General features: G+C 49.5%; 1 protein-coding gene across 8 annotated transcripts in view; it reads left to right on the forward strand.

The window, feature by feature from the left end:
- The first annotated feature begins 257 nt into the window (after window positions 1-257).
- SNX31 (sorting nexin 31) overlaps window positions 258-26,219 on the forward strand; it is a 49,773-nt gene continuing 23,811 nt past the window's right edge. For all 8 annotated transcript variants that reach the window (XM_084803070.1, XM_084803071.1, XM_084803072.1 and 5 more), the window contains exons 1-8: window positions 258-392; window positions 513-587; window positions 9,313-9,427; window positions 12,352-12,416; window positions 19,221-19,331; window positions 21,076-21,166; window positions 23,498-23,585; window positions 26,102-26,171. In XM_084803070.1, the coding sequence (XP_084659196.1) occupies window positions 327-392; window positions 513-587; window positions 9,313-9,427; window positions 12,352-12,416; window positions 19,221-19,331; window positions 21,076-21,166; window positions 23,498-23,585; window positions 26,102-26,171 (681 nt within the window). In that variant the 5' untranslated portion in view covers window positions 258-326. The remainder of the gene's footprint in view (window positions 393-512; window positions 588-9,312; window positions 9,428-12,351; window positions 12,417-19,220; window positions 19,332-21,075; window positions 21,167-23,497; window positions 23,586-26,101; window positions 26,172-26,219) is intronic.

Here is a 26,219-nt window from a genome sequence, read left to right on the forward strand (position 1 = left end):
AAAAAGAATTAAGTGCTCTCACTCCCCGCTCCAAAGAGGCACACTTTCTTCCTAAAAAGCCTTTAAAATTCTAGCCTCGCCTGAGAGGCTCTGATGCTCCTCAGGGTCCCTCTGTACCCCAATGTCCAGCCTGGCACTTGGGAACCAGGCTGAGGTCCCTGGAGGAGGCTGGGGAGGGGGTGGGGCCAAGGGCCAGAAGGAGGTGGGGCCAAGCACCAGACCCCGCCCACCCTCAGGCCCAGTGCAGGAACTGGAGCTCAGGACCTAGCACAAACTCTAGGCAGCAAGTCCAGCTCTCCACGCCGCACCTGATCATCGCCAGGGCCATGAAGATGCACTTTTGCATTCCGGTGTCCCAACAGCAGCCAGACGCGCTAGGGGGCCGCTACGTGGTGGGTTGGAGCCAGGGGGGCAGGCTGAGTAAGGGGGAGGGGGGCTCGGTGACCCTGCACATCCCCTGCCCTCGTGCCCATCCTCGCCTTGGATAACCGCGGGCGGGCGTCTGCTTTCAGCTGTACTCTGTGTACCTGGATGGGTTCCTCTTCTGCAAGGTACGCTATAGCCAGCTGCACCGCTGGAACGAACAGGTGAGCCTGGTGGGGAAAATGTGCCCAAGGGCTTGGTTGTGCTGTGTGACTCGGAAAGACATTATAGTGTGTGTGTGTGTGTGTGTGTGTGTGTGTGTGTGTGTGTGATGGTTGTGGTGGTAGATGTCTGGCTACAGGCTGATCTGTGAACTTTTAGGCACCCTCACTCTTTAAATCCCAGAGCAATCTCTTATACCAACATCTCCAACGTCAGGAAGGCCTTGTGACGTGAACAGGACCATACTGACCACCCACCTTTGGCTTCCTGCACTCACAGCCCTTAAGACCTCCTTAAGGCCTATCTCAGGGCAATCAAGTGGGACAAGCAGAGCTGTGAAGGGTGTCTTTTGTGGGTGTCTATCTCTAACACTGACCCATCTGGACCACCTAAGTCCCTTTGTCAGCAAACCTAACACTGGGGAGCTAACGGGCCACACTTAAAGCAGACTGGGTTGTGGCACCCAAGCAGAAAATGCAAGACTCAAAAGCATCTATGCAATCTGTGGGGGGTGTGGTGGGGGTTGGGGTGGAGGTGAAGGATTTCTAGATGAAGTGGGGCTTCAGAAGGGACCTGTCCAGGGGCAGCCTTTCAAGCAGAGGATGTGACAGTGGCAGAGAGCAGAAAGTGTGAATAGGGAGAGGGGAAGATAAAAAGCCAGGCAGGGTGGTACATCCCGGTAGTTCTAGTCCACGGGAGACTGAGGCAGAGGGATGGGATAGAGAATTCAGAACCAGCCTGGGCTATGTACACTTGTCCCAGACCAAAATGAGAAGGGTGAGCAGTAGGAAAGCAAGATTAGCTCACAATGAGGACTAGGTTGGCACAGTACAGCGGCCCCCTCCTGCCCATGCACTCTGTGCAGCCCTGGGCTCCCACAAGCTGATCCCGCCTCCACAGTCTTCTTCAGAGCTGGGGACAGCAGCACAGCAAGGGGACAGAGGCGTCCTCAAACTGGATGTATTTATCTAAAGGAACAAAAAGCCGATCTGGCCAGAGCGTTCACAGCAGGCACTACCAGGGCTCAGCGGCAGAGGGTAAGTAAACACCAGCCCTGAGGAAGGTTCGCTGGGGGACAGGACTGCTGCGGACGAGTGTCAGAGGGCACAGAGACACAGCCTTCCCTTTCCCAGACGTGGTCTTTTATGAATTACCTGGGTTGACAAGAGCTCAGGTCTTATCACCTGGACAGGAACCCCTTCTTAATCTTACAGGTGTCCAATATGTGGGATAAAAATTCAGTTAAACTCCTCTTTCTTTCCTTCTTTCTTTCTTTCTTTCTTTCTTTCTTTCTTTCTTTCTTTCTTTCTTTCTTTCTTTCTTTCCTTTTCAGACAGGGTCTTACTATGTAGCTCTGGCTGTCCTGGAACTCATTGTGAGAGATCCAAGTGCTGGGATCAAAAGTTTGAGTCATTATGCCTGGCTAAATTCAATTCTTACAGATAAAGCCCATTGCGGCTAAAATTATAATCTTTATTTGACATAATACACATATAATAAAAGGTTCATGCAGAGCTCTTTTTAAAAAAGATTTATTTATTATGTATACAATGTTCGATCTGCATGTACACCTGCAGGCCAGAAGAGGGCACCAGATCTAATTACAGATGGTTGTGAGCCACCATATGATTGCAGGGTATTGAACTCAGGACCTTTGGAAGAGCAGGCAGTGCTCTTAACCACTGAGCCATCTCTCCAGCCCCTTGTAGAACTCTTAAGAAAATAAACCAGCAAGGAACTTGTACTCCCCACTTACATGCACACAGCCATTCTTTTTTTTAATGTATCTGGTCAGACTAAGAATTTGGGGCTGGCGAGATGGCTCAGCAGAACTTGCTGCAAAGCATGTTGACCTGAATTCAGTCCCAGGAACTCACATGGTAGACGATCACCAGCTCCTGTGAGCTGTCCTCTGACCTCACACACGGGTCCCTTCCCCACGATCAAATAAATGAAAAAACATTAAAAAAAAAAAACATTTTGGAGCCATTTACATCCAGCACGACTTTTATCCCAGCACTTGGGAGGCAGAAGCAGGAGGATCGTTGTGAGTTCGAGGCCAGCCTGGTCTACAAAATGAGTCCAGGATAACCAAGGCTACACAGAGAAACCTTATCTCGAAAATAAAAAAGTAGGAAGCAGGGCTGTGGTGGAAGCACATCTTTAGTCTTAACTTTCAGGAGGCAGAGGCAGGCAGGTCTCTGAGCCTAGCCTGGCCTACAGAATGAATCCCAGGGTGGCCACAGAGAAACCCTCTCTCAAACGAAACAAAACAAACAAACTCAACAAAGTAAAAAAGAAAAGAAAAACAAAGGAGGAAAAATAAAAAATGGGCAGAGAAGGAGCAACTTTTTCCAGATTTAGAGAGGACACACACACACACACACACACACACACTTACACACTCACCACACACACACTTACACACTCACCACACACACACTTACACACACCACACACATTCAATACACTCACCACAACACCCTTGCACACTCACATGCACACTCAACACACACTCAACACCCACACACTCACCATATACACACTCACACACACACTCACCATACACACACTTACACACTCACACACACTCACAAACACACACCCACATACTCACACACACACTCATATTCACCACACACTCACCACAACACACTTGCACACTCACATACACACTCAACACACACACACACTCACATATTCACACCTGAGACTGAGGATGTGGCTCAGTTGGTAGAATGCTAGCCCAGCACATTTGAAGGCCTTGGTTTGGTCCCAGTGTTTTGTAAACAGGCAGAGTTCAAGACCATCCTCGGTTACATACTGAGTTCAAGGCCTCAAGGCCAGTCTAGGAAAGAAAGAAAGAAACAACAAGACAAAAAAGAAAAACCTCAAACAGCAATGCACTGCCTAACATCCACAGGAGAGCTGTGTCCCCTTCTGGTGTAGACTGAGTTGAACTCAGTCTTGTGATGCTAGTGGCAGCAACAGCCAAACCCTGCTGAAAGCGGTGAGAGGCCTGTGTTGGCAGAATTGGACCATAGGGGTGATGGTTGACTTTTAGCAGCATTTACTCAGCTCACTGAATAGTTCTTACCCCCCTCCCCCCACTCAGAACTGCATTCAACATGAAATGCCAAAGATTTGTTGAGCAACCCGTCCTTGCGGTAAAACCTGCTGGGAGGTATTTTGCTCTGTGACCGGCCCTAGATTCCTCACCATGTTACTTTCTTCCATCTCCCAGCCCCAGGGCAGGGGCTTCCCAGCAGAGGGGTGGTCTGGGCAGTCCTGTTGTCTCAGGGTTGCTGTGACTAGAGCCAATTAGGGAATGTCTGTGACATTTAAGGAGACCGAAGAGAACCGGTCAAAGAGAACCGGTCCCTTTTTTGTCATCACCTAATTAGCTATCAGCTAACCAGGAAGTGATTTCAGGTAAAGAAGACAAATGTCTGCTTCATTGAGTGAACTGGGCAGAGGCGGAGGGGTCAGAGCGTCCTGGCGGGGGGGAGCAGCCCTGGCTGGGGGAGCGGCCCTGGCTGGGGGAGCGGCCCTGGCTGGGGGAGCGGCCCTGGCTGGGGGAGCGGCCCTGGCTGGGGGAGCGGCCCTGGCTGGGGGAGCGGCCCTGGCTGGGGGAGCTGCAGCAGGAACAGTTCCTTGGGCTTAAAGGGAACATAAGTGCCATGAGGACAGATGAGAGCTGTGTCTGCAGGGGTTAGGCAGGCAAGAGGCATGGGGCATGATGGGGACTATCAGATCTTCTGATTTCCTAAAGAGAACCCAGAGCATTGGGTTTTCTGGTTTTGTTTTTTAAATAAGCTTAATTTTTGTAGTAAATATATATATTTCCCACACACCAGTTTCCTCTATTCTTTTTTTTTCTTTTCAAAATATCTTAAAGATTTATTTTTAAAAATGTTTTAAGTGCATATGAGTGTTTTGCTTGATGCATGTGTACTATGTGTGTGCCAGACGCTCAGGGTTCAGAAGAGGCTGTCAGATCCTCTGGGAATGGAGTTACAAACTGTTGTAAGCTACCGTGTAGGGGTTTGCAATCAAACTCAGGGCCTCTGGACCAACAGCCGGTGCTCCTAACTGCTGAGCCATCTCTCCAGCCGAGTCCTCTCTGTTAACACCACTTTTAGTGTTCACAGTTGTGACGCGACCCAGACAACAAGGACGTATTATTGTTAACTGCACTCATAGTTTATCAGATTTGATTAATTTTGTCAAATATCCAGCTTTTGTTCAGGACCCCGCAGCATTCCGTTCCACGGCCACGTCTCCTATAGCTCTCTGGCGGTGACAGTTCTCTCAGACTTTCCATGTTTTTAATGACCCCACACGATGAAGCTATAGGTTTTGAGGGTGAAGGTCCCAGTGGTAAAACACGTTCTACGTACGTTGTCACAGATGCCTGCTGTGAGCATGGCCCCTCACCGATGATGTTGCCCTTCTCTTGGGTGAGGGGGTGTCCGTCTGGTTTTCCCACAGCAAGGCGCCCCCATCCCCAGCCCCCCATAGAGATCTCTTGGAAGGACATCTGTGCACCTCTCATTCTTAAGGAATGGGGACTTATGTTTCCTGTTTTTATAAAGTATCTGCAATTCTTCTACACAGGAGCCCCAGCCTGTCCTCTCCTGTTCACTTATTCAGTGATTTAGTCAGATCACCATGGAAGGATGGGTATTTATGTTTTTTTAAAAAAAAAGATGTATTTATTTATTATTATGTATACAGTGTTCTGCCCGCCTGTACACCTGCAGGCCAGAAGAGGGCGTCAGATCACATTACAGATGTTTGTGAGCCACCATGTGGGTGCTGGGAATTGAACGCAGAACCTCTGGAAGAACAGTCAGTGCTCTTAACCTCTGAGCCATCTCTCCAGCCCTGGGTATTTATGCTTTGGACTATGTATCAAGGCCTCTTTGTTTTATTGGTCCGGTTGTCTGGGCTTTGGCCACAGGAGCGCTTCATTTGGCTCCCTTGTCTCTTTTACATTCAGCCGTTGAACACTTCCATAGTTTCTGGGGCTCCGAGCTGCTCCAGACTCTGCCGTAAAATGGGCAGTTTCTTCGTGGATCTGTGGTGGCTTTCACTGAGGAAGGACACCAAGATCTGCGTGTAGGTGTACTCACTGCTCCTACAGCGTCTAGGCCTCCACCTGCAGGGGTAGGACGTGTACGCCATGTGCAGTAGCCCAGGCTTACCTACACAGACCTCCAGGCGTGTCCGTTGGTATTCGATACTTTTTTTTATGTCCGTGATGAAAGTTCTGACAGAAACATCTTAAGTGAGGAAGGGCTTGTTTTGGCTCACAGTTTCAGAGGGCACAATCAATGGCGTGATAGCATTTGCCGGTAGCAGAAGCCGGTTAAATGAGAGATGACAGACCTGAGCCACAGGGCGTCTAACCTTAAGTCCCTGTTCCTTAAGTCCCTGTATTGCTGCCAGCTAGACCCTATATCCCAAATGGCCTCATAAAAATTACCTCTAGCTGGGGACCAAGTACTCAAACGCAGGTGCCAACGGGGGACATTGCACATCCAATCATGCACCGTCTGTGTGTTTATTCCACTAAACAGGAGTTCATAGTGGAGCGTTTACATGGGTCATTCTATGCCCCTGCTCCTGTGTGTAAATTCACTAGGGCAGATCTGAACTGCCTGCCACTCACCTATGCTTGTTTGAGTCTGTACCCAGCACAGTAGTGAGAGACTTGGCTCACACGCCTATGGAAACAACGTCGCCAACAGTGCAAGGTGCGTGCATGGTTGAATGTTGTGAATTCCTCTTGTGGAGGTCACACATTCCTGTCCTTTCTCAGGCCACTACTTTCCCCTCACTCCTGAGGTGGCACAGTGTGTTTGAAAGGCAAGTGTTCTGTCACATGCTGTAAACTACCCAGACGTTCTCCACACTACTTAATGACTTTTCAGATGTTTGCGTATGTTAAGCGTGTGCTGTAAAGCTTAGCGTGCAGGGACAAGTGTGCATTCTGGCCCAGGAAGCCTTGTGCCCTAAAATGTCCATGTGCTCTCCTGTCCCACAGGTCTGGTGACAAGTGATCCTTTTATTATATTTATATTTTTAACCTTTTCAGATGGTCATATAATTGAAATCATACGGTAGCTCTTTCAGACTGGCTTATTTCACTTAGCAACATGCACTGAAGGTTCGTCTGTATCTTTTTTTGGCTAGATAGTTGATTTCTTTTAATGGGTGAACAATAGTAGGTCACTGTTTATCCATTCATTTTTTGAAGGGTTTCTTTGCAGGGTTACCGGTAAAGCTGCCACAAACAATCAGATTTTGGGGGCACAAACAAGCAGAATCAGTGGGGGGGGTTGTTCATTTTGATTCAGAGTTTCTCTATGTAGCCTTGGCTGTCTGTAGACCAGGCTGGCCTTAAACTCAGACATCTGCCTGCCTCTGCCTACTGAGTCCTGGGATTAAAGGCATGTGCCACCACTGCACAGTTACAAGCAGATTTTTAAAAGACTTATTTTTATGTGTGTGTGTGTGTGTGTGTATGTGTGTGTGTGTGTGTGTGTGTGTGTGTGTGTGTGTATGTGTGTGTGTGTGTGTGGTGATATGTATGTACAGGTGTCCTTGGAGGCCAGAAGAGGCTGTCAGAGCCCCAGGTGCTAGAGTTACAGGAAGTTGTGAACTGCCTGACGTAACAGGAAGTGGATTGAGTGCTCTGGAAGACCAGCAAGCTCTCTGAACAGCTGAGCACATGCAGTTTTGTGTGGACAAAGTCTTGAAAGAAGCTCAGTAATTGTCACAAGTGTAACTGCTAAACTCTATATGCTTAACACTGTAGGAAATTACCAAACTGTCTTCTAAGACGGCTATAATATTTTGTATTCTCTGCAGGTTATGCTCTTAAGAATCACAAAAGCAAATGCTGGCATCAAATGCGGGTTCTTTAAGAATTGAACAACAGCCAAGCAATAGCAGCAGGAAGCCATAATTTGTTCATAGTGGAACACAGGAGACAGTTAATAACGTTTCTATATTCAGGCCAACATTTGGTCAGTAGAAATTTCTGTGCCAACAGAGGTTCTGTATACATGCTTTGCCCAAAAGTAACTTGCCCCTTGTCACTGTCCGTCATACCTTTGGAATATGGCTGGCATGACTTAGAAATTGATTTAAAAATTTTAAAAATCTCATGTCAGTAATTGAGTGTAAATTTACTTACAAGTGGCTAATTGCATCCACACAGGTGTCGAGGTTCTAGATGGTTGGGACTTGGGTGGGTGAGGCACCAAGAGGATTTTGATCAAGGCAGTGCTATGGCTCCTCTTACGTTTTTGAAGTATTACCCAGGACGCCGTGTTAGAAACAGGAGGTCAGAGGCAGAAACAGAGGGACCGCCTAGAAGGCTGCTCTTATAACCCAGGAGACAGAAGGCAGCGGGGCACCCATCAGTGGTGTAGGGGAGAGGAAGGTCAGGTTCCTGTGGGTTTTGAACTTGGGGACCATGTGAACTGCCAGGTGCACACTGCAAAGGCAACTAAAAGGAAGTGAAAGTGTAAGGCCTTGTCCTCTTGCAGCTGGCTTCACAGTCTCTCAGCCACAGGCTCTGGCGACAGCTTCCAGCCCCTCTGCCTCCCACGTGCATGCTAACACCTGACTAGGGTTCTAACTGGTTCCCTTTACTAAAATAATAGTAGTTATTATTACGTGTGTGTGTGTGTGTGTGTGTGTGTGTGTGTGCGCGCGCGCGCACGTGCGCATGTGCTCTTGCCTCAGCGAGCCCACATGAGTGTAGGTGCCCTCGAGGCCAGTGGCATTGCATCCTCCTGGAGAGGCAGTTGTGAGCTGCTTGGCATGGTGTTGGGAATGCAATTTGAGTTTTCTGTGAGAACAGTTGACTATTCCTAAGGTGTGTGCCTCTCCAGCCTCTAAAAGTTATTTGTATGTATTTTCCATAAAAGTGGCTGTCATCATAGTCTTGGGGTCTGTATGGTGGGTCGGAGGGAGGATCCTGCCTGGGATTTTGTGGGACTTTATGTCAGCCTTACAGGAGTTCTGTAATTAGCACCATCGCATAGAAATGGCACAAAAGGGACATATTACATTAACTAAGAGTAAAAAGAGCCAATAATGGTGATGCACACCTTGAATCGGACTTAGAAGGCAGACTGAGGATCTCTGTGAGTTTGAGGCCTGGTCTACACAGTAAGTTCCAGAACAGCCCAGGCTACAAAGTGAGACCAATGAAAAATGAAAAAAATCTGACTATAATCTCTGATCTTTCAGATATGAAAAGAATGTAAGGAAATGCGTGTTATGGGTGGCAGTCTTTAAAAAAAAATGTAAAAACGTACCTCAGCTTCACCAGAGCAAGGTGCGAGTGAGTGGTCTGTGGAGTGCACACTGAAAGACACATTTCCTAAAGACAGCGGGACCCTCTTTCCCTCCCTGTGGCCACCAACAAGGGCTCATCCTGTCTTTCCTTTTAAATAACGTGCTCTAAGACAGGACTTGTGGCCGGGTGTGGTGGCGCACACCTTTAATCCCAGCACTTGGGAGGCAGAGGCAGGCAGATTGCTGTGAGTTCGAGGCCAGCCTGGACTACAAAAGTGAGTCTCGGGCAGCCAAGGCTACACAGAGAAACCTGTCTCGGGAAGAAAAAAAAAAAAAAAAAAAGACAGGGCTTGTGTTGTGTCTCATCGGGCTTAAGTTGGTGTCTCACTTTGACTGTGTCTTGGCTTTCAGCTGAGGCGGGTGTTCGGAAACTGCCTGCCCCCTTTCCCACCAAAGTACTACCTGGCGATGACTACTGCCATGGCGGAAGAGAGGAGGGCGCAGTTGGAACGCTACCTGCAGCATGGTATGCAGCTCACCTCTGGCTTATTTTTATTTATTTAGTTTTATTGCAGCCAAAGTTCCTTGTCACAAAAGCCGTCTGTTTGAAAGTCCCTCTTTGGTGACTTTTTAACATAGTTACGTAATTGTGCGACCCATCACCGTAGTCCAGTTTTAGGGTCTTGGCCCCCTCGCACGGGGCCCAGGAAACCACTACTCTCCCTACCTTACTTATTCTGAGCATTTCCTGTGTGTGTGGTTTTACAATGGTATTCTTTATATTGAGTATTTAAGGCAGTTTAAGATTTAGATCTACCCTGGAGTGTCGTATGCTGGTTTAGCTGAAGAATTAAGAGAGAGTGATGGAGTAAGCCGAACCCTGCACGCATGCAGCATCTCGTGCTGGCCTGGCACCTCAACCCTGGTCCTTATCAGAGCCATTCAGTGACACCACCATGCCTGGAGATGCTCTGACCCCAGTGGGGCTGACGCGGTCAAGTGAGGACACAGTGCAGCTCGGTGTCAGAACTCTAGAATTCAGACTTTCAAGTTAGACCTAGACGCAAATTCTAGTTTTGCTGTGTGACCTTAGACAAGTTACTTACGTCCCCTGAGTCTCGGTGTCTACCTGTGAGCTGGAGGCCGCAGTAGCTCCATGGTGTGTCCTGGAGATTAAATGAGAGAATACACAAGGTACTTAGCTGGCCAGCACCCGGTGCCAAATGGTAGCGCAGTGAGGGCTGGGTGGCACATTCGCTTTTCTTTTTTTTCTTTTATTAATTTATTCAGATTACAGCACAAATGTCATCTCCTCACTTTTATCCTTCCATTCCTCCCTCCCTCCCTCTTTCACCCTTTTCCCCTCGCCTAGGTCTGTGACAGAAGGGGACCTCCTTCCCCACTATATGGTCATAGGCTATCAAGTCTCATCCTGGTATCCTTCCTATTCTTTCTCTGAGTGCCACCAGGCCTCCCTACGGAGGGGAAGTGGTCAAATATGGGGCACCAGAGTTCATATCAGAGTCAGTGCCTGCTCTCCACACAACTGTGGATAATGTCCTGTCCATTAGCTAGATCTGAGTAGGGGTTCAATGTTTACTGCATGCATTGTCCTTGGTTGGTGCAGTAGCTTGAGCAGACCCCCTGGGTCCAGATCTCTCTCTCCAAGAATCCGTGCTAAGGGATATAAAATTAGTTTGTCTCTATGCCATAGCTAGCCCCGCCCCTTATTTGATCCCTCAGGATTTGTTTTTTGTTTTTTCTTTTTGTGAGATCAGGTCTGGCTACGTAGCCCAGGCTGTCCTGATCTATGATTCACCAGCCTCTGCCTCCCAAACATGAGGACTGCCAACACATACCACCACCCCAGGACAGTAATGTCTTCTATAAACAGTTTCTTGAGGCTGGACAGACAGACAGACAGACAGACAGACAGACAGACAGACAGACAGACACACACACACACACACACACACACACACACACACACATACACACACACACGTCTTTTCTTGTTATTTACTCCGCCTCTTTCAGCTTGCAGGGAACACATGGTCTTAGAGCGCAGTTCAGCTCTGTGTTGATTTCAAGCTCTACTGAATGCTCTTTGGTAAAATGAACAGCAAAAGGAAAAAAAAAGAAGAAAAGAAGAAAGTTTAGAGCAATGTAGAAGTATGTAAATTTAGCTCAGGTAGGCTCAGGAGATGGCCTGATGGAAGCAGGCTAGTCCCTTGGGGACTTGGGGACTTGGGGACTCAGCCTGCATCGGCTCTGCTTTGGCCCCATGTGTCTGTTGCTTTCTAGACCTTTAAACCCAAGAGGAGGAAAGGACATTTTGTGTAAGTCAAGAATGAGACATTTCAAATCTCTCTGGCTGCTAGCTGGGTGTGGTAGTGCGCGCCTTTAATCCCAGTACTCATAGAGGCAGAGGCAGGTGGATCTCTGTGAGTTCCAGGCCAGCCATGTCTACAAATAAAGTTCCAGGCCACCCAGGGCTATTTCCAAAAAAACAAAACAAAACAACAACAACAACAACAAATATATATATATATATCTGACTGTTTATAGCTTAGTGTATTTTTCAGAATTATTTTTATTCTCTGCCTGTTTATGTATATGTGCACCATACCTAGTGCCCTTGGAGGGGGCATGGGGAGAAGGTAGGGGGTGTCGGCTCTCCTGTAACTAGTGCTCTGCATGGTGTGAGACACCATGTGGTGCTAGGAACTGAACCTGGGAATGCTACAAGAGCAGCAAGTGTTCTTATCCTCTGTCATCTCTCCACCCCCTGAGCCGTGCACACTCTTACGTAAGCACTCTACCACCCAGCCACATCCCAGGCCACGTGTCACTCTGGAGTGGCCTCTTGATGAAACACTCTCAACTGATGCTTTGGCCAGACTCAAACATTTCCGATTACCTGCCAGGTGTTGGTGGCGCACACCTCTAATCCCAGCACTCGGGAGGCAGAGACAGTGGATCTCCGTGAGTTCGAGGCCAGCCTGGTCTACAAAGAGACTCCAGGACAGCCAAGGCTACACAGAGAAACCCTGTCTTGAAAAACAACCAACCAACCAGCCAAACAAACAAACAAAAACCCAAAACCAAAACCAAACAAACATCCAAACCCAAACTAAAGCAAAAATTCAGATTAGTAGGTATCTTACGGAACTGGCTGCTGAGACCCAACTTGTGACATAGTTTTAAGTCTTGTGATAGTTTCGTCATCATTCCAGAGGGTAGTCACGTGGCTCCTGGGCAGTGTGGAAGGCTCGAGTGAAGCAAGGCTGCTGGGAACACCAGGCTCCTGAAGTGGCCTGAGGGGCTCCTGCTGACAAGGCCAGCGCAAGGGGGCACACTGCCAATTATCCTGCGCTGAGAGCGCACCCTTACCTTCCGACAGACCCCGGCCTAGCCGTGCTCACTAGATTTGCTTTCCATGTTTTTCAGTAACTGCAGACCCTCATGTGGTGCGGAGTGACGTCTTCATTGATTTTTTGACACGGTTGCAGCTGGTGAGTCCCTCTTGCTTACTGAAGGCGTCATCCCTTGCAGAGCTTGTCTGTGTCCCAAGCGCACAGGTGTGCCTTCCGGTCTTGGGTGAAGTAGATTCTAGTGGGCTGGAGGCTATTGCTGCTGTTTTTTCCTCATCCCTTCTCTCCACAGGGGATGCACGCTTTCACTTTTTATTTCTAAATGTCCTTCTCTAGGCTCCGTGGCGCCTGATGTATATAGGCTAAGTCGCTAGGTGTTTCCTGAGAGAATGCATCCGGTTTTAGAGACAAGCCGGTTGCCCTGAGCAAAAGAAAAGGCATTATTTAAGCCTTAAATAAACTTTATATAAACTCTCGTTTTATTTTACAGTTTATGCATTACCGTAGGCATCTCATACCTGGCTTTTTACATTTGTTGCGGGTGTTTTTGCCTTATTCTTTCTCTCCACAAGGGATGGACGCTTTTACCTTTTAAATCTGAAAAATGCTGCCTGTTCGGGTCCTCCAGGGGAGAGGAAGGTTGCCTCAGACTTTGGCTTACAGTTTAAGCAGATACCTTGTTCTGTGTAGCCTCTGTACAGCACGTCCCAGTGCTGGTCCCAAGAAAGGCAGAGAAAGAGCCAGAGTTGAGATGAGCCCCTAGGGCTGTGGCTGAGCTCTCCAGGAGCACCATCGTGCAGGCAGCGGGGCAGCAGGCCCTGCCGGATGCTGCCCTCCTGTCTTCCTAACTTTATTGTCCGTGGACAAGACCCAGCTTGAACAGAGTGGCTAAGGTAGCCCCCTTCCCAGAACTCTCTAAGGAACCACTGGTCCCTCAACACCTAGGCTGAAACTTTGGCAAGCCACTTAGTTAGCACGCCTTTCATTCCTGCTGCCATGTGGAAGCATTTGTGTGCCTGTACTTGGGACCTTGACTAAACACGAAGGGAATAAAAGTGCACAGTAACTTATTATCCAATCAGATTGCTATATTAATTACTTTCACACAGCTATGACCAGAACACCTGAAAGAAACAGGATGAAGTGTTTATTTTGGCTCCTGATTTAGAGGGTTTCAGCCCATCAAGGTGGGCAAGGCTCAGCATCAGGAGAGTGTGTTGGGGAACGGCTGCTCCTATCACCGCAGATAGAATGCAGAGGGCACACAGGAACCACGGACTGCACTGTAAACCCCAAAGGCCCCACCTCGAGTGGTAGGCCACACCTCCTAAAGTGTTCACAGCCTCCTGAAACAGGGCCCCTCCCCCCAAACAGGAAGCGAAAGTACGAAGGCTCCTGTCAGATCCAGACCACAGTATTAATCTCTAGCAGGGGGAAGAGTCACAAAGCCTCGAGGACGCTTTACAAACACGGGGCCACAGATGTGCATGTGTGAACAGACCCACTCGAGCAGAGAACTGTCTCTAGAGCATTCCATGGTATAGTGGCTTTATTCCGTAAGCACTCTTTTTCTTTTCTTTCTTTTTTTTTAATGATGCTGGGGATCTGAGCAATTATGCTTGCCCACTCTAGGCAAGCACTGTGCGGTCTGCCTGCCGCCCCTGTACGTACTCCCAGTGGCTTACGTATGCACACACACTGTTCCTACTGTTGATGTGACAGTAGGATAATTCATAAGAGTGTGCGCAGTGCAAAGTTCTTTCCACACATCCTCCCTTCCCAGGGAACCTCTTATTTTCAATTTAGTGTGTGTAGTCTTTCTATGTAGTCTGTGCTTATGCAAGGATGTGGATATGCGTTTATTTTATGAATAAGAACATAGCAGGCACACTTTCTTTTTTTGGGACATTGTCTCACCATGGGTTCCATGGTGTCCTCTCAACTCCTTATGTAATCCGTGATGTTCTAAAACTTGTGCTTTAGCCGCCTGCACTCTGGGACCGCAGGCATGCGCCAATGTGCCGGGCTTACTCGCCTTAGAACTTACTTTTCAAAACTTGTAATCTGGGGTTGGAGAGACGACTCAGTGGTTAAGATTGGTTGCTCCTCTAACAGAGAGAGAATTAAAGACAAGACAATTTGTTTTTAAAGCCAGAAATCTTATGGCTCATTGTATGTCAGCCCATAGAAAGATGAGTTTGACCAGTCCGTTTGGGGCGCATACAGCTTTTGCGTTTCCCCTTTAAGAAAATATCTCTTGTGGGCTATCAATGTTGTGGGGTTTGGCTTTGTATTAATTCTTCCAATAATTTTATAGAGTTTTTGCCTCCTTCTAGGTCTTCAGTATTTTGACTTTCCAGTTTTATCTAAACGTGTTTCTCACCAGCTGCTCTTTTGGCGTCTCTTTTCTGGGCTCACTTTGTTAATGACTTTATTTCTCTCTTCCATGGTTTCCCATGGATTCGTCTTCACCACCTCTTAGCTAGAGCCTTTCGCTGTTCTCTGTCTTCATGTGGAGATGAGTTGTTTCCACCACCATCTTTATCTGCTTGGTGTGTGCGTGCGCATGTGCATACTTCCTCTGCACGTGTGTGCCACATGTGGGGCATGGCGTCTCCTTTGTATTTCTTTTGATTGCTCACAGCCCAGTTCTTGTCAGCGCATTGGCCCTGTCTTCTTGAGTTAACTCCTGGCCGATGCACACCGCTGGAGTGAGCTGGCTGCTGGCCACTGCACACCGCTGGAGTGAGCCGGCTGCTGGCCACTGCACACCACTGGAGTGAGCCGGCTGCTGGCCACTGCACACCGCTGGAGTGAGCTGGCTGCTGGCCACTGTACACCGCTGGAGTGAGCTGGCTGCTGGCCGCTACACACCGCTGGAGTAAGCTGGCTGCTGGCCGCTACACACCACTGGGGTGAGCTGGCTGCTGGCTGCTGCACACCGCTGGAGTGAGCTGGCTGCTGGCCGGTGCACACCACTGGAGTGAACTGGCTGCTGGCCAGTTCACACCATTGGAGAGGGGCTGTCATTGAGTCACTGGAGTCTGAGTTCTTTCTGCGTTTTTACATCTTGTTTCTGAGCCTTTTCTCATTAATGCTCTGTCCTATGACCTGCACAGTCTGGTCTGTCTAGCGATGATGCAGAAGCCATAGCATCTCCTACAGCAGCGGCGTCCCAGCATTTCAAGTGCTTCTGTGCACTTGGACCAGCAGCCCCAGACCCACCTGGTGAGTGTGCACCTGGCTCAGGAGTGCGGCTGCGTGGTCAGGTTTTGATTTCCGTGGCTTGGGCTGATGCGTTCAGAGTCTCCTCCTTCCCTTCCCTTCCCTTTCCTTCCTCCCCTTTTTCCTCTCCCTCCCCTTCTCCTCCTCCTGCTTCCTCCATCCATTCCTCCTCCCTTCTCCATTCTATAGTCTTCATTCTTTCCCCCTCTTTGATATAGGTAGGGCTCACTGTGTACCACAGGCTGGCCTTGAACTTGCAATCTTCTTACTTCTGCCTCCCAAAGGCTGGGATTATGTGTGGCAACAACACTGGGTTTATTTAGCCTCTTTACATATCAGTTTCTTCAGCTGAAAAAAATGGGGAGCAGAGCTCCTGCCTCTCGGGGTTGCTTTGAGGATAAAACCAAGACACTCCGGCACTCATGGGGGGGGGAGGTGCAGTGCCCACGTAGGTTGGCACTCTTGTGGCTCATGCCAGGCCCGTTTCCTCTTCCTGGTCCTGCTGGAAGGTCATCTTTAGTGATTGCAGAGTGACCACACGGCTCTTGTGATGGTCCCTGAGTTGCGCACTTGGCTAGGCTGAACCCAGAGACAACTTATACAGAATGGATTGCATCCTCGTGACTGGTCAGGGTGCTTTGGGCTCATACCTGGCACTATTTTCCAGTTCTCAAAGATGGCTTTTCATTTCACTGTTTCTTAAACTTAACTCCAAAGGAGATCAGGGCAGAGGTAGCACCAAAGAACCCAGGGCCTTGCGCTTGCTGGGCAAGTGCTCCACCACTGAGCTAAATCTCCCACTCCCTGAAGGATGTCTTTAAAGGAAATTTATATTAAAAACTTGAAAAGAAAATCGTTTGAACTGCGAAGGTTGTCATCTTCTGCACCACGTCTTGTTTTATCTCATTATATGGTCTACATTCAAAATATATGCATTAAGGGGGTGTTGTCAATCAGCCCTTCTCTGGAGATATGGACACACCAGGAAATGATGCTCAAGCTGGCTCATGGACTCTGATCACTTGGGGCAACAGAAAAATCTCTCGACATACAAATAAATGTGTCAGGACCGGCACTGTATTGTCCTCTGAATCCAGACCTAGATCCAGCACTCTGGCCCGTGGCCACAGTCCTGGATGGAGAGGCAGCAACCCCCTGGCGCAGCACTGCAGGGCTCTGCTGTCTCCAGCCTCCTTTTGCTCGTTTACATGAATGAAGTCCACACGTTTTTGTCGTGTCTATGAGGTATGTGAGACCGAGTGAGGAGGGACCACGGTTGAGAAGATGGTCCTTGAAGGTGATGTCTAAGCTGGTCGTGAAGGTTTCCAGGGCGGGCATGACAGAGTATAGACTCTCCAGCTCCCTTTCTCATTGGGGTAAAAACAACAAACTGAATCTGGAAGTGAGTGTGTTTCCTGGGGAAGGGGTGGGGGGCAGCGAGGGCTCCGGGCTGGTTCTTGTGAAAGAAAAGCAGTAGTTGGTTCCCGTGGAGGGTGGGTCTGCTTCTCGCTGTGCCCCAGCTAATGGGCGGACCTCCTACTGATGCTGGGTGATGGGTTAGCAGCACACACTTGTCATCAGTGCAGAGAAGAACGTGTGGCTGAGCTCGTGTCAGGAGATTGCTCCTGCAGGGCTGCTGAATGCTGAAGAGCCGTGACAGGCAGGAGTGTGTGGGTCTGCCAGATCGTGGAGGTGCCCACAGAGCGGGCACCCACCTGGATGGCTGCACTGCATCGGATAAGTGTGGTGCTTGCAGCCTCTCAGTGCTTAGTGCCAAATAATTGTATGGACCCTTTGTGGCTCAGGAGCTGGGAGCGGGAAATGTCCCATAGAGGACAGCGAAAGCCCAGCCGCAAAGGCCAAAGGGGGTTTGACCCTAAAGAGATGTTTTGTGTGCCGGGCTACGTGTTCCCTTTTATTTCTCATGACATGTGGAGAAAGGTACTCTTTTGGGTTGACATGTTCTAGTAAGCAGAATATATGAATCCAAATCCCACACAGCATAGATTTGAAGCTCCTAGTCCTTCGTACTGCCAGGCGTTTCCGGTGGACAGAGCTCCCTGTACCTCCATATATTCTTCCCCGCCTTGTGTATCCAGATTTCACTCCCCAGCTAACAATGCTCTGGAATTTTGTTCCATGTACACGTTAGAGACAAGGAGGCATTAAGAGGGGCTCCTGCGGCCCGGGAGCTTAGGATGACTTCACTCATTTAGATGGTTTCCCTATTGTGTTATTGTTGGGGACACCGGGAAGCCGTGGGTTCAAACCCAGAGCTTGTGCCTTCTAAGTGAAACACTGCCGACTGATTGGGTAGAGATGTCGCAACTCCTTTACTTAATATCTGTCGCCACCAAGTGAAATCAAAGCTGTGTAACTTTTCCCTCGCTCCTACTGCTAACAAGAGGAAAGCAATAAAGGTGGCACCTGCATGTCTATGATGAGTCTACCCCGTGTTCCTCCTGCTTCCCCTCCTGAGCCCTCACCACAGTCCTCTGAGGTGGATGCTATTATATCCCTTATTGTAGAGCTGAAGGAGAGGTACACAAGGTCACATGCAGGGATGGCTGAACCTCCACAAGACACCGCCCTCCCCCACCCCAAACAGTGGAGTTGAGAGAACGTCCATCATACTGAGGCATGGAGGTGTTGGCACGACAGAAAAACCCTACAGACCTTGCTCTATGTGTCTCTTCCATTTAGCTCTTCCTCAGCCATCTTCTTTATAACATGCTGGCAATAGTAAGGAAACTGTTTTCTGGATTTTTTTTCAAGTCATTCTTAGCTCCTCTTAGCAAATTATGGAGAAGGAATGTGAGTCGTGAGGCCCTCCAGAATTTGTGATAAGCGGAAAGAAAGACAGGTAGCCTGTCCTTCCCAGGTGTCAGCCATAGGCAATCCTGCTGCATTGAAACTTTAGCTCCCAGTGTCTGATACTAATGCCAGGCAAATCAAGCCAGAACTGAGCTGAATTTCTGGGTGGCCATCTGGTTGGTGTTCAGGCACTGGGAAATTGAGCTGGCTGTGGTGGCGCACGCCTTTAATGGCAGCGTTCAGAGGCAGAGGCAGGCAAATCTTTGTGAGTTCCAGGCCAGCCTGGTTTACATAATTAGTTCCAGGACAGCCAGAGCTAAACAGTAAGACCCTGTCTTGAGAAAGTGGGTGTGAGGGTGGAACTGGCTGCTGTGGGGAAAAGCCCCACGCATCCGGTGTGCCACAAAGCCAGCTTTAAGGTGCTGAGAAGCATCTAAGGTGAGTTAAGTCTGAGATTACCCAGCAAGATGTGGTTGAATTTTGTTTGTCTGTTTATTTTCTTGTTTTGTTTTGTTTTTTTCTGAGACAGGGTTCCTCTTGTAGTCCTGGCCGTTGTGGATTCTGTAGCCCAGGTTGGCCTTGAACTCACAGAGATCCTCCTGCCTCTGCCTCCCCAGTGCTGGGATTAAAGGAGTGGATGATTTTTATCAAAAGATTTTTCCTCCTCCAAAATGAATGCTCTGTTGTTTATTTGCAAAGAAGGCAGACCTCACACTATTGGTCTGCCTTCAGTCTTCCCAGACTCCTTTTCCCTCAACTCTGTCCACAGAGGGACTTGCGTTCAGTCTCTGCACAGGCTGTGTCCTCACTCCAGGCACCATTCCCTGCACACAGTGGGAGCAGGCAGGGCCTGCTGGCCCTCACGGTGATGGGTGTGGAAACTGACGGCTGTCCTTTTGTTTACAGCACACACTGAACGTCACCACCACGAAAGCCGTTCTGGATGTATTCCTGCCCAATGGAAGGAGCATTAAGGTGGACGTTCTGACATCGGCTACGGCTGAAAGGGTCCTTGAGGTAAGCGTTGCTTAGCTCCAGCTCCGGGAGATGCAGAAATGGGTCTCGGGGGGCAGAGACGTCAATGTGATGACCTTCCCAGAAGTCCCTTGACAATTCTTTTGCTCTGTGGATAATTCATCTGCATATAAATCACCCCCAAAAGGGAAAATGACGGTGGAAGCCAAGGTATAGCCCATCTGGGAAGCCTCCTGGGCTTCACCCTTCCTGGGGCCTCTGAGGGCTGTGCCACTTCCCTGACATTCGTCCCGCTGGGCCCTGGCAATGGGCAGAAGGCTCAGGATGCGGCATGGATGGGAGTGGGAAGGAGGGTGGTGCCCTGCGGAGTCTGGGGCAGGCCATATCCAAGTAGGTAGCGACGGGTCCTGCCTGGCAGAGATTGGCAGGAGAGTTTTTGAGGACTTCTCACACACACAGGACTCCCTGTAAGCGCATCCCATGAGGTCTGATGCTGCCCGCCAAGGGCCTGACCCGAATTTGAGCCATTTTGAGGATGACCGAGCATGCTCCCTGCTTCAGATGTGGTTATCAGCAGCTCTGCCTTCTGGGCTTATCCCTCTGCCCACCTGCGCTGCAGGGGAAATGCCACCTTTCCAAGCCAAGGTGGACTAGGTGGAGGAGAGAGCAGTGGCCTGTGGTCTCTGCTAAGGAAACGTGAGTGGAGGTATGTTTTCTGTGAGGCCCCATCTTGTGGTGAGCATGAAACCACAGACGTTGATGTCAAGAAGGAGCATCCTGGACCTGGAGTTGGTGGTTTCCATGGAGCTAAGATTCTAGTACGTTACCCTGAAGGGTATCTGAAGATTACACTGAACTGAAGTCACAACAAATTACACCTGACCATGGCATCAGAGAGAAGCAGGCCTGGGTTTGACACCCAGGGGGACACCAGCACCTGCACTTTTATACGCCTTTGAGCAGCGAGGAATGCTGTTTGCTTGGTGCACACAGAGAGTGCAAGCCTCAGGGCCAGATGCCCCAGAAAACGGATGTTTGTGGAGAACACTGCCACCATCCATCAGATAATAAACACTAGAACAGTCTAGGACATATGCCCAAACCCAAGACAGGGCAACCAGCCCAGTGGAGCCCAGTGTGCCCACTGAGCTGGCACTGATGTTGATTTTAGTCACTCAAATTTTCTATCTCCCTAAGATTTCTGGAATTAATGTTTCATTAGATGATTTTCTCAATGCCCCCAACAGAAACCGTTTTAGGGAGGAAGGCTTAATTTTGGTTTGGGAGGGTGTCGTCTGCCATGGTGATACTCATGATGACCAGAACGTACAGCTGCGACTCCCCACATCCCAGTGCACCCGGAAGCAGAGAATCTTGAGCCAGAAGCGAAACAGACCTCTAGCCTTCACATCCCAGACCCATGAGTGAGTTTACAATGGCATCATGTGCAAAAGTTCTCATAACCTCCGAATGCAGCGCCGCCAGCCGGGCACCAACCTCCAAATGCAGCGTCACCAGCCGGGCACCAACCTCCAAATGCAGCGCCGCCAGCTGGGTACCAACCTCCAAATGCACGAGCTGCAGACACTGTGGGGTACCAAGAGGGCATGAGCTGTGGAAACCATTTCAGATTCAAACCATAGCAAGTACAGGACATTTTTCGATTCCAGAGCATTTCTTGGGTGTCTGTTGGCCTGCAAAATCCCTTGCTGTCAGCATCCTGCCACCACATCCTGGAAGCTCGGCAGTTAGCCTAACGGTCCCCCTGTGCTTGTTTCTGGCCTAGGTGGTGGCGCACAAACTCGGACTGCATCCAGAGCTCTTGGGCTACTTCGGCCTTTTTCTCATCCGGTGTTTTCCAGAGGGCAAGCTCTCTGGTAAGCAGAAGAGGGGAACCCAGGAAATGGGCAGGTGTGATCAGATGCTTGGCCCTGAGGGATGGGAGCCATGCACAGAGAGACTGGCCACCCTTGAGGTTGTGGTCTCTACTGCTGTCCTCAAAGATTCAGAGAATGTAGCCAGACACGGTGGTACTCACTGTTAATCCCAGCATTCAGAGGCAGAGGCAGGCGGGTGTCCATGAGTTCAAGTACAGCCTGGTCTACATAATGAATTCCAGGATAGTCAGAACTTCACAGTGAGGCCCTGTGTTAAACAAATGAATAAATGATTTGGAGAATAAATGACTGTCATTCAGAGAGTGGGGACAGGTGTCCCCAGAGAGGTAGCGTGTCATTTGAACTTCCTGTTATGGTAACGTAATGCCTGACAGAAACTGCGTAAGGAAGGATTATTCATTTTTTCCCATGACAGGGAAAGTATGGAGAGGTAGAAACATTAAACTCTCCACAACAGGGGGCAGTGCATAGCAGAGCAGTTCATGGCATGGCAGACAGGGGGCAGCACAGAGCAGAGCAGTTCACAGCACGGCAGACAGGGGGCAGCGCAGAGCAGAGCAGTTCATGGCATGGCAGATAGGGGGCAGTGCAGAGCAGAGTAGTTCACGGCATGGCAGACAGGGGGCAGTGCAGAGCAGAGCAATTCATGGCATGGCAGACAGGGGGCAGCACAGAGCAGAGCAGTTCATGGCATGACAGATAGGGAGTAGACTGCAGGAAACAGAGGAAAAGATGGGGTGGGGTGGAGAGGAGGAGGAGGAAGAAGGAGAAGACGAGAAGAACAGAACAAAACAAAGACACCTGCTCAGGGCTCCACTTCCTCCACCTTTCTATGATGTCTTTGTATTTTGAATCCATCAAAGAATGAAGCAATGTGCTAGGCTGTGGAGGTCCTGGCATGGCGCTAGGCACCTATCTCTCATCTGAACCCCAGGGTAAGATATCCTACCCAATGGGCTGGGATTTAATGAGAATAAAATATTGTTGACTTTTTTGAGGGATGAGTTTCAGGAAGTTAAAAACACAGACACGTACAAGAGAATATTTTTGTTCCTCCCTACCTTCGGTAGTATTGCCTTACGTTCTCTTTGAAAGCTGATTGTAAACTGTGTGCTTTTTAACTAGGTAAGACGCCTGTCAGGGGCGCACTACTCCAGAAACATAGACGGACAGGCACGTCTGTGCCTTCCACAGTGTCAGAGTTTATGGAATGACACTAAGTTCACAAGGGGCAGCAGTTTCTGTGGTAGCACTTTGCGAGATTATCCTGCCCACCTGGGTAGCCCGGCTGTTATTCCTTCGCTTAATTGCTAATATTAACTCATATCATACGTCACATAGACCACAGTTAATACATCTCTTTGTATTTTTTTCTTTTAAAAAAATATTTATTTTAATGATTTACTTTTATGTATATAGTGTTTTGCCTGTATGTTCAGGAGAGGGCACCAGATCTCATTATAGATGGTTGTGAGCCACCATGTGGTTGCTGGGAGTTGAACTCGGGACCTTCGGAAGAGCAGTCCGTGCTCTTAACCTCTGAGCCATCTCTCCAGCCCCCTCTATGTAGTTTTCTATATGTGGTTTCCATGATGAGTACAAGGCAAAGGGATTTCAGAGGTTGCACAAGTGGGTAACAGAAACACTGAGATGAGAAACGCAAACCAGCAGCGGGGCGGAAACTGTTGCTGTAGCGATCAGGCCTCAGGAGAAACACGCTTGAGGGTAGAGATGCAGTGGGCTGCAGACAAGGAAAGGCAGAACGGAAGGTCCTGGTCCAGGGTGAACAGGACAGGCAGCCAGCAGCTGCGTGGACTCCGTCAGCATGGGGGAGCCAAGGCATGCTGGAGGCTTGGGGACAGTTAGCTGGTAGTTCTCTGGGTGTCCCTTGCAACACACACAGGGCATCAGGTGACAGGTGGGTGTGGGACCATGCGATCACAGCGCAGGAGGCATTAATCACTTGATGGACCCACGCGAGGGAGTCTGGTGTGTCCAATAAGTTTTGGAGCCTTGTTTCCCTAAAATTATTTTAATTTACCCATGTAAATTTAATTTACCCATGAAGAATAAGTCTGTGCTGGATGGCTAATGTAAGACAGATGGTGGGGTGTGTGGGTCCACACCCTCAAAATACCCTCAAAATAAAGTAAAAAAAAACAAAAACAAAAACAAAAACAAAAAACAACAAAAAACTACAAAATGGAGTTTCTAAGGCCAATACACAGCCTGGAAAGAACGGTTTTATACAATGTGGGCTATCTCAGAGCACAGCAAGCCTGATCTCCATGCTGCCTTTCCCCTCCCTAGTTGTGAAGAAGCTGGCGGATTTTGAGCTGCCTTACACTAGTCTTCAGAGTTCTGAAGTGGAAAATTGTAAGATTGGACTCAGAAAGTGGTAAGTACTTGTGCTGTCAGAATTCACTGTAAAGCAGAATATGGCTGCCAGCCTCACCACTGAGGGGCAGAACGTGGCTGTCAGCCTTGCCACTGTGGGGCAGAATGTGTCTGCCAGCCTTGCAACTGTGGGGCAGAACGTGGCTGCCAGCCTCGCCACTGTGGATGCAGAACGTGGCTGCCAGCCTTGCCACTGAGGGGCAGAACGTGGCTGCCAGCCTCACCACAGCTTGAGAGGCAGGTGGGGTGGCGTCAGCTGAGCTGTGGTATTCCTGGAAGGCAGAGGGGGCGACCCAGGCAATTTGCACTGAATTTGATCCCTTAAGCATTCAGCTCACATTCCTAAGGGATATGAGCCTGGGCCACCCACAGGCCTAGACTAAAAGGACACAAGGGTCTCTCTAGAAAATGGCTGTTGTTTTCCTGGAAAGAGAAGAAAGAGAAGCCCTACCAAGAACAAACGAACAGGAAGTCACAACGAAGGGCTTCCTGCCTTCCCAGCCGCATCCGGCAATCTGAGCTCCCAGCCGTTATTCCCGTGACTATGTTGGGCAGCTACTCAAGGTGCCCCTGCCAGTTATTCTTTAATCAGAGGACACTAAACAAACAAACAAATAAATAAATAAAACCAAACAAAAACCCAAAACCGAAACAACAACAACAACAACAACAACAACAACAAACCCAACATCTTGAAATCCAGGGATAGTGGTTTACGTGACTCAGGGCTATCTTGCTGGGTCTAGCTTGTAGCTTTGCCTTTTGAAGGGCTAGCCCCGGCTATTGGTAAAACAGGAGAATAATCCTCCTAGGGTTATCGTGAAGATTAAAGCAACCCCACACACTAATAGATTTTGGCCGTGTTTGTTACTGTCAAGGACAACAGCAGCAATGGAGGGTCCCTGCGCCTGAGACTTTTCGGTCCACACACTTTCCCGAGCTCCTATCCGCTTTGCTCATGGAGAAGAGGCACACTGTTGTAATCAGAGCTCAGCGTCAAGGGAACTGGAACACGCCTGTGTGTCTCGCCCTCTCTCCAGAGGAGGCCTTCCCAGCGGCAACAGCTGCGTGATTCCGATGGGCGGGCCTTTCACAAGGGCCTACCCGATGTTTTAAGGACTTCCCTTCATCCAGGACTTCCGAGTGCATCTCTCTAGTGATGTTAAGGTCCCTTCTAGACCAGAGGATGCTGTCTCTGGCAGCACAGAGCCCCAGCCTGCTTGTGGCTGTCCAACCGTGAGGCCACTCTCAGGCACACGGGCTTCGGAAGTGTGTGGACATGTAAGCTAAAGGCAAAGTTAGTCAGAATGTTTCAGTTGCTCCTCTCCGCCATGATTTGCTTGGCCTTCAAACCCCATTCTCATCCCTTCCTGGGTCTGATTCTCCGTGTAGTCACGCTGTTCCTCTGAGCGCAGTAGCTGTTCGCCTCTGTCTTCTGCGTTGTACACCATCCATCTTTGCCCTTTCTATATCTGCTCACTCTCAGAGAACCACTGCGTTACACTCACCAGATCTCTGCTTGTCTGCAGAGAAGAGGGGTACTGCAGAGCAGGCTTTCAGAGAAAGGATAAGTCAGGGGAGGGAGGGCTCAAGGCGGTGGCCTTGTAGGAAAGAGAGGGAGGAGGAGAAGAGGGGACAGGAAGAGGGGCTGGACTATGGAGCCGGGGTGGGGAAATGAAAGGAGAAGTGTGCCACAAAGTGCCTCAGATGAGGAGCAGCATAAATGACCCGCTTCCCACAACCCTGAGAGTTGAAGGGCTGTTCAGGAAAAGTCTCACCGGGAGGAACAGGAAGCAGGAGGAAGGAGCTGAAAGCCCAGTGTGAGGTGCTTCCTGGGCAGCTCCAGAGGTGGAAGAGGGGGGCCAGGCGCAGGGTGGTGAGTGCCGATGGGCGTGTGTGGGGCAGGTGCTATGGAACGCGACACAGAGTCCAGGACTTGGTGTGTGTGTGTGTGTGTGTGTGTGTGTGTGTGTGTGTGTGTGTGTGTGTGTTTTGAGACAGGGTTTCTGTGTGTAGCCTTGGCTGTCCTGGACTCTCTTTGTAGACCAGGCTGGCCTCGAACTCACAGATGCCTGCCTCTGCCTCCCGAGTAGAATCTGGGACTTGTTGGCTGAGTGTAAATGGAATGCGGCACACCATTCTCCTAGAACTGTGTGTGTGTGTGTGTGTGTGTGTGTGTGTGTGTGTGTGAGAGAGAGAGAGAGAGAGAGAGAGAGAGAGAGAGAGAGACAGACAGACAGATAGACAGACAGACAGACAGACAGACAGAGACAGACAGAGACAGAGAACCCACAGGTAAAACTCACAACATGGAGAGAATAGAGCCCGGAAGGGATAAAGGAAGGAGCCAAAGGCCAGGCAAGCATCGTGCTGTAGTTTTATGAAAGAAGGGGACCCAGTTCCCAGGGCGGAGGACCATCCTTTCCAGAGCATATACCCCTGGGCGTGCCCTTAGGTGTGTCATGTACCCCTGGGCGTGCCCTTAGGTGTGTCACATGGGCTCCTGTGCTTGTGCAGGTACCTGGACCCGGCCCTGGACTCTGTGCTGATGGACTGCAGGGCAGCTGGAGACCTGCTGTACATGCAGGTGAGGTTGGCCCTGGCAGCTGCGGTGGGAACTGTGGCATTTCCCTAG

This window comes from Acomys minous (assembly GCF_964271855.1).
Source record: "Acomys minous genome assembly, chromosome: 12".
NCBI classification, from domain to species: Eukaryota; Metazoa; Chordata; class Mammalia; order Rodentia; family Muridae; genus Acomys; species Acomys minous.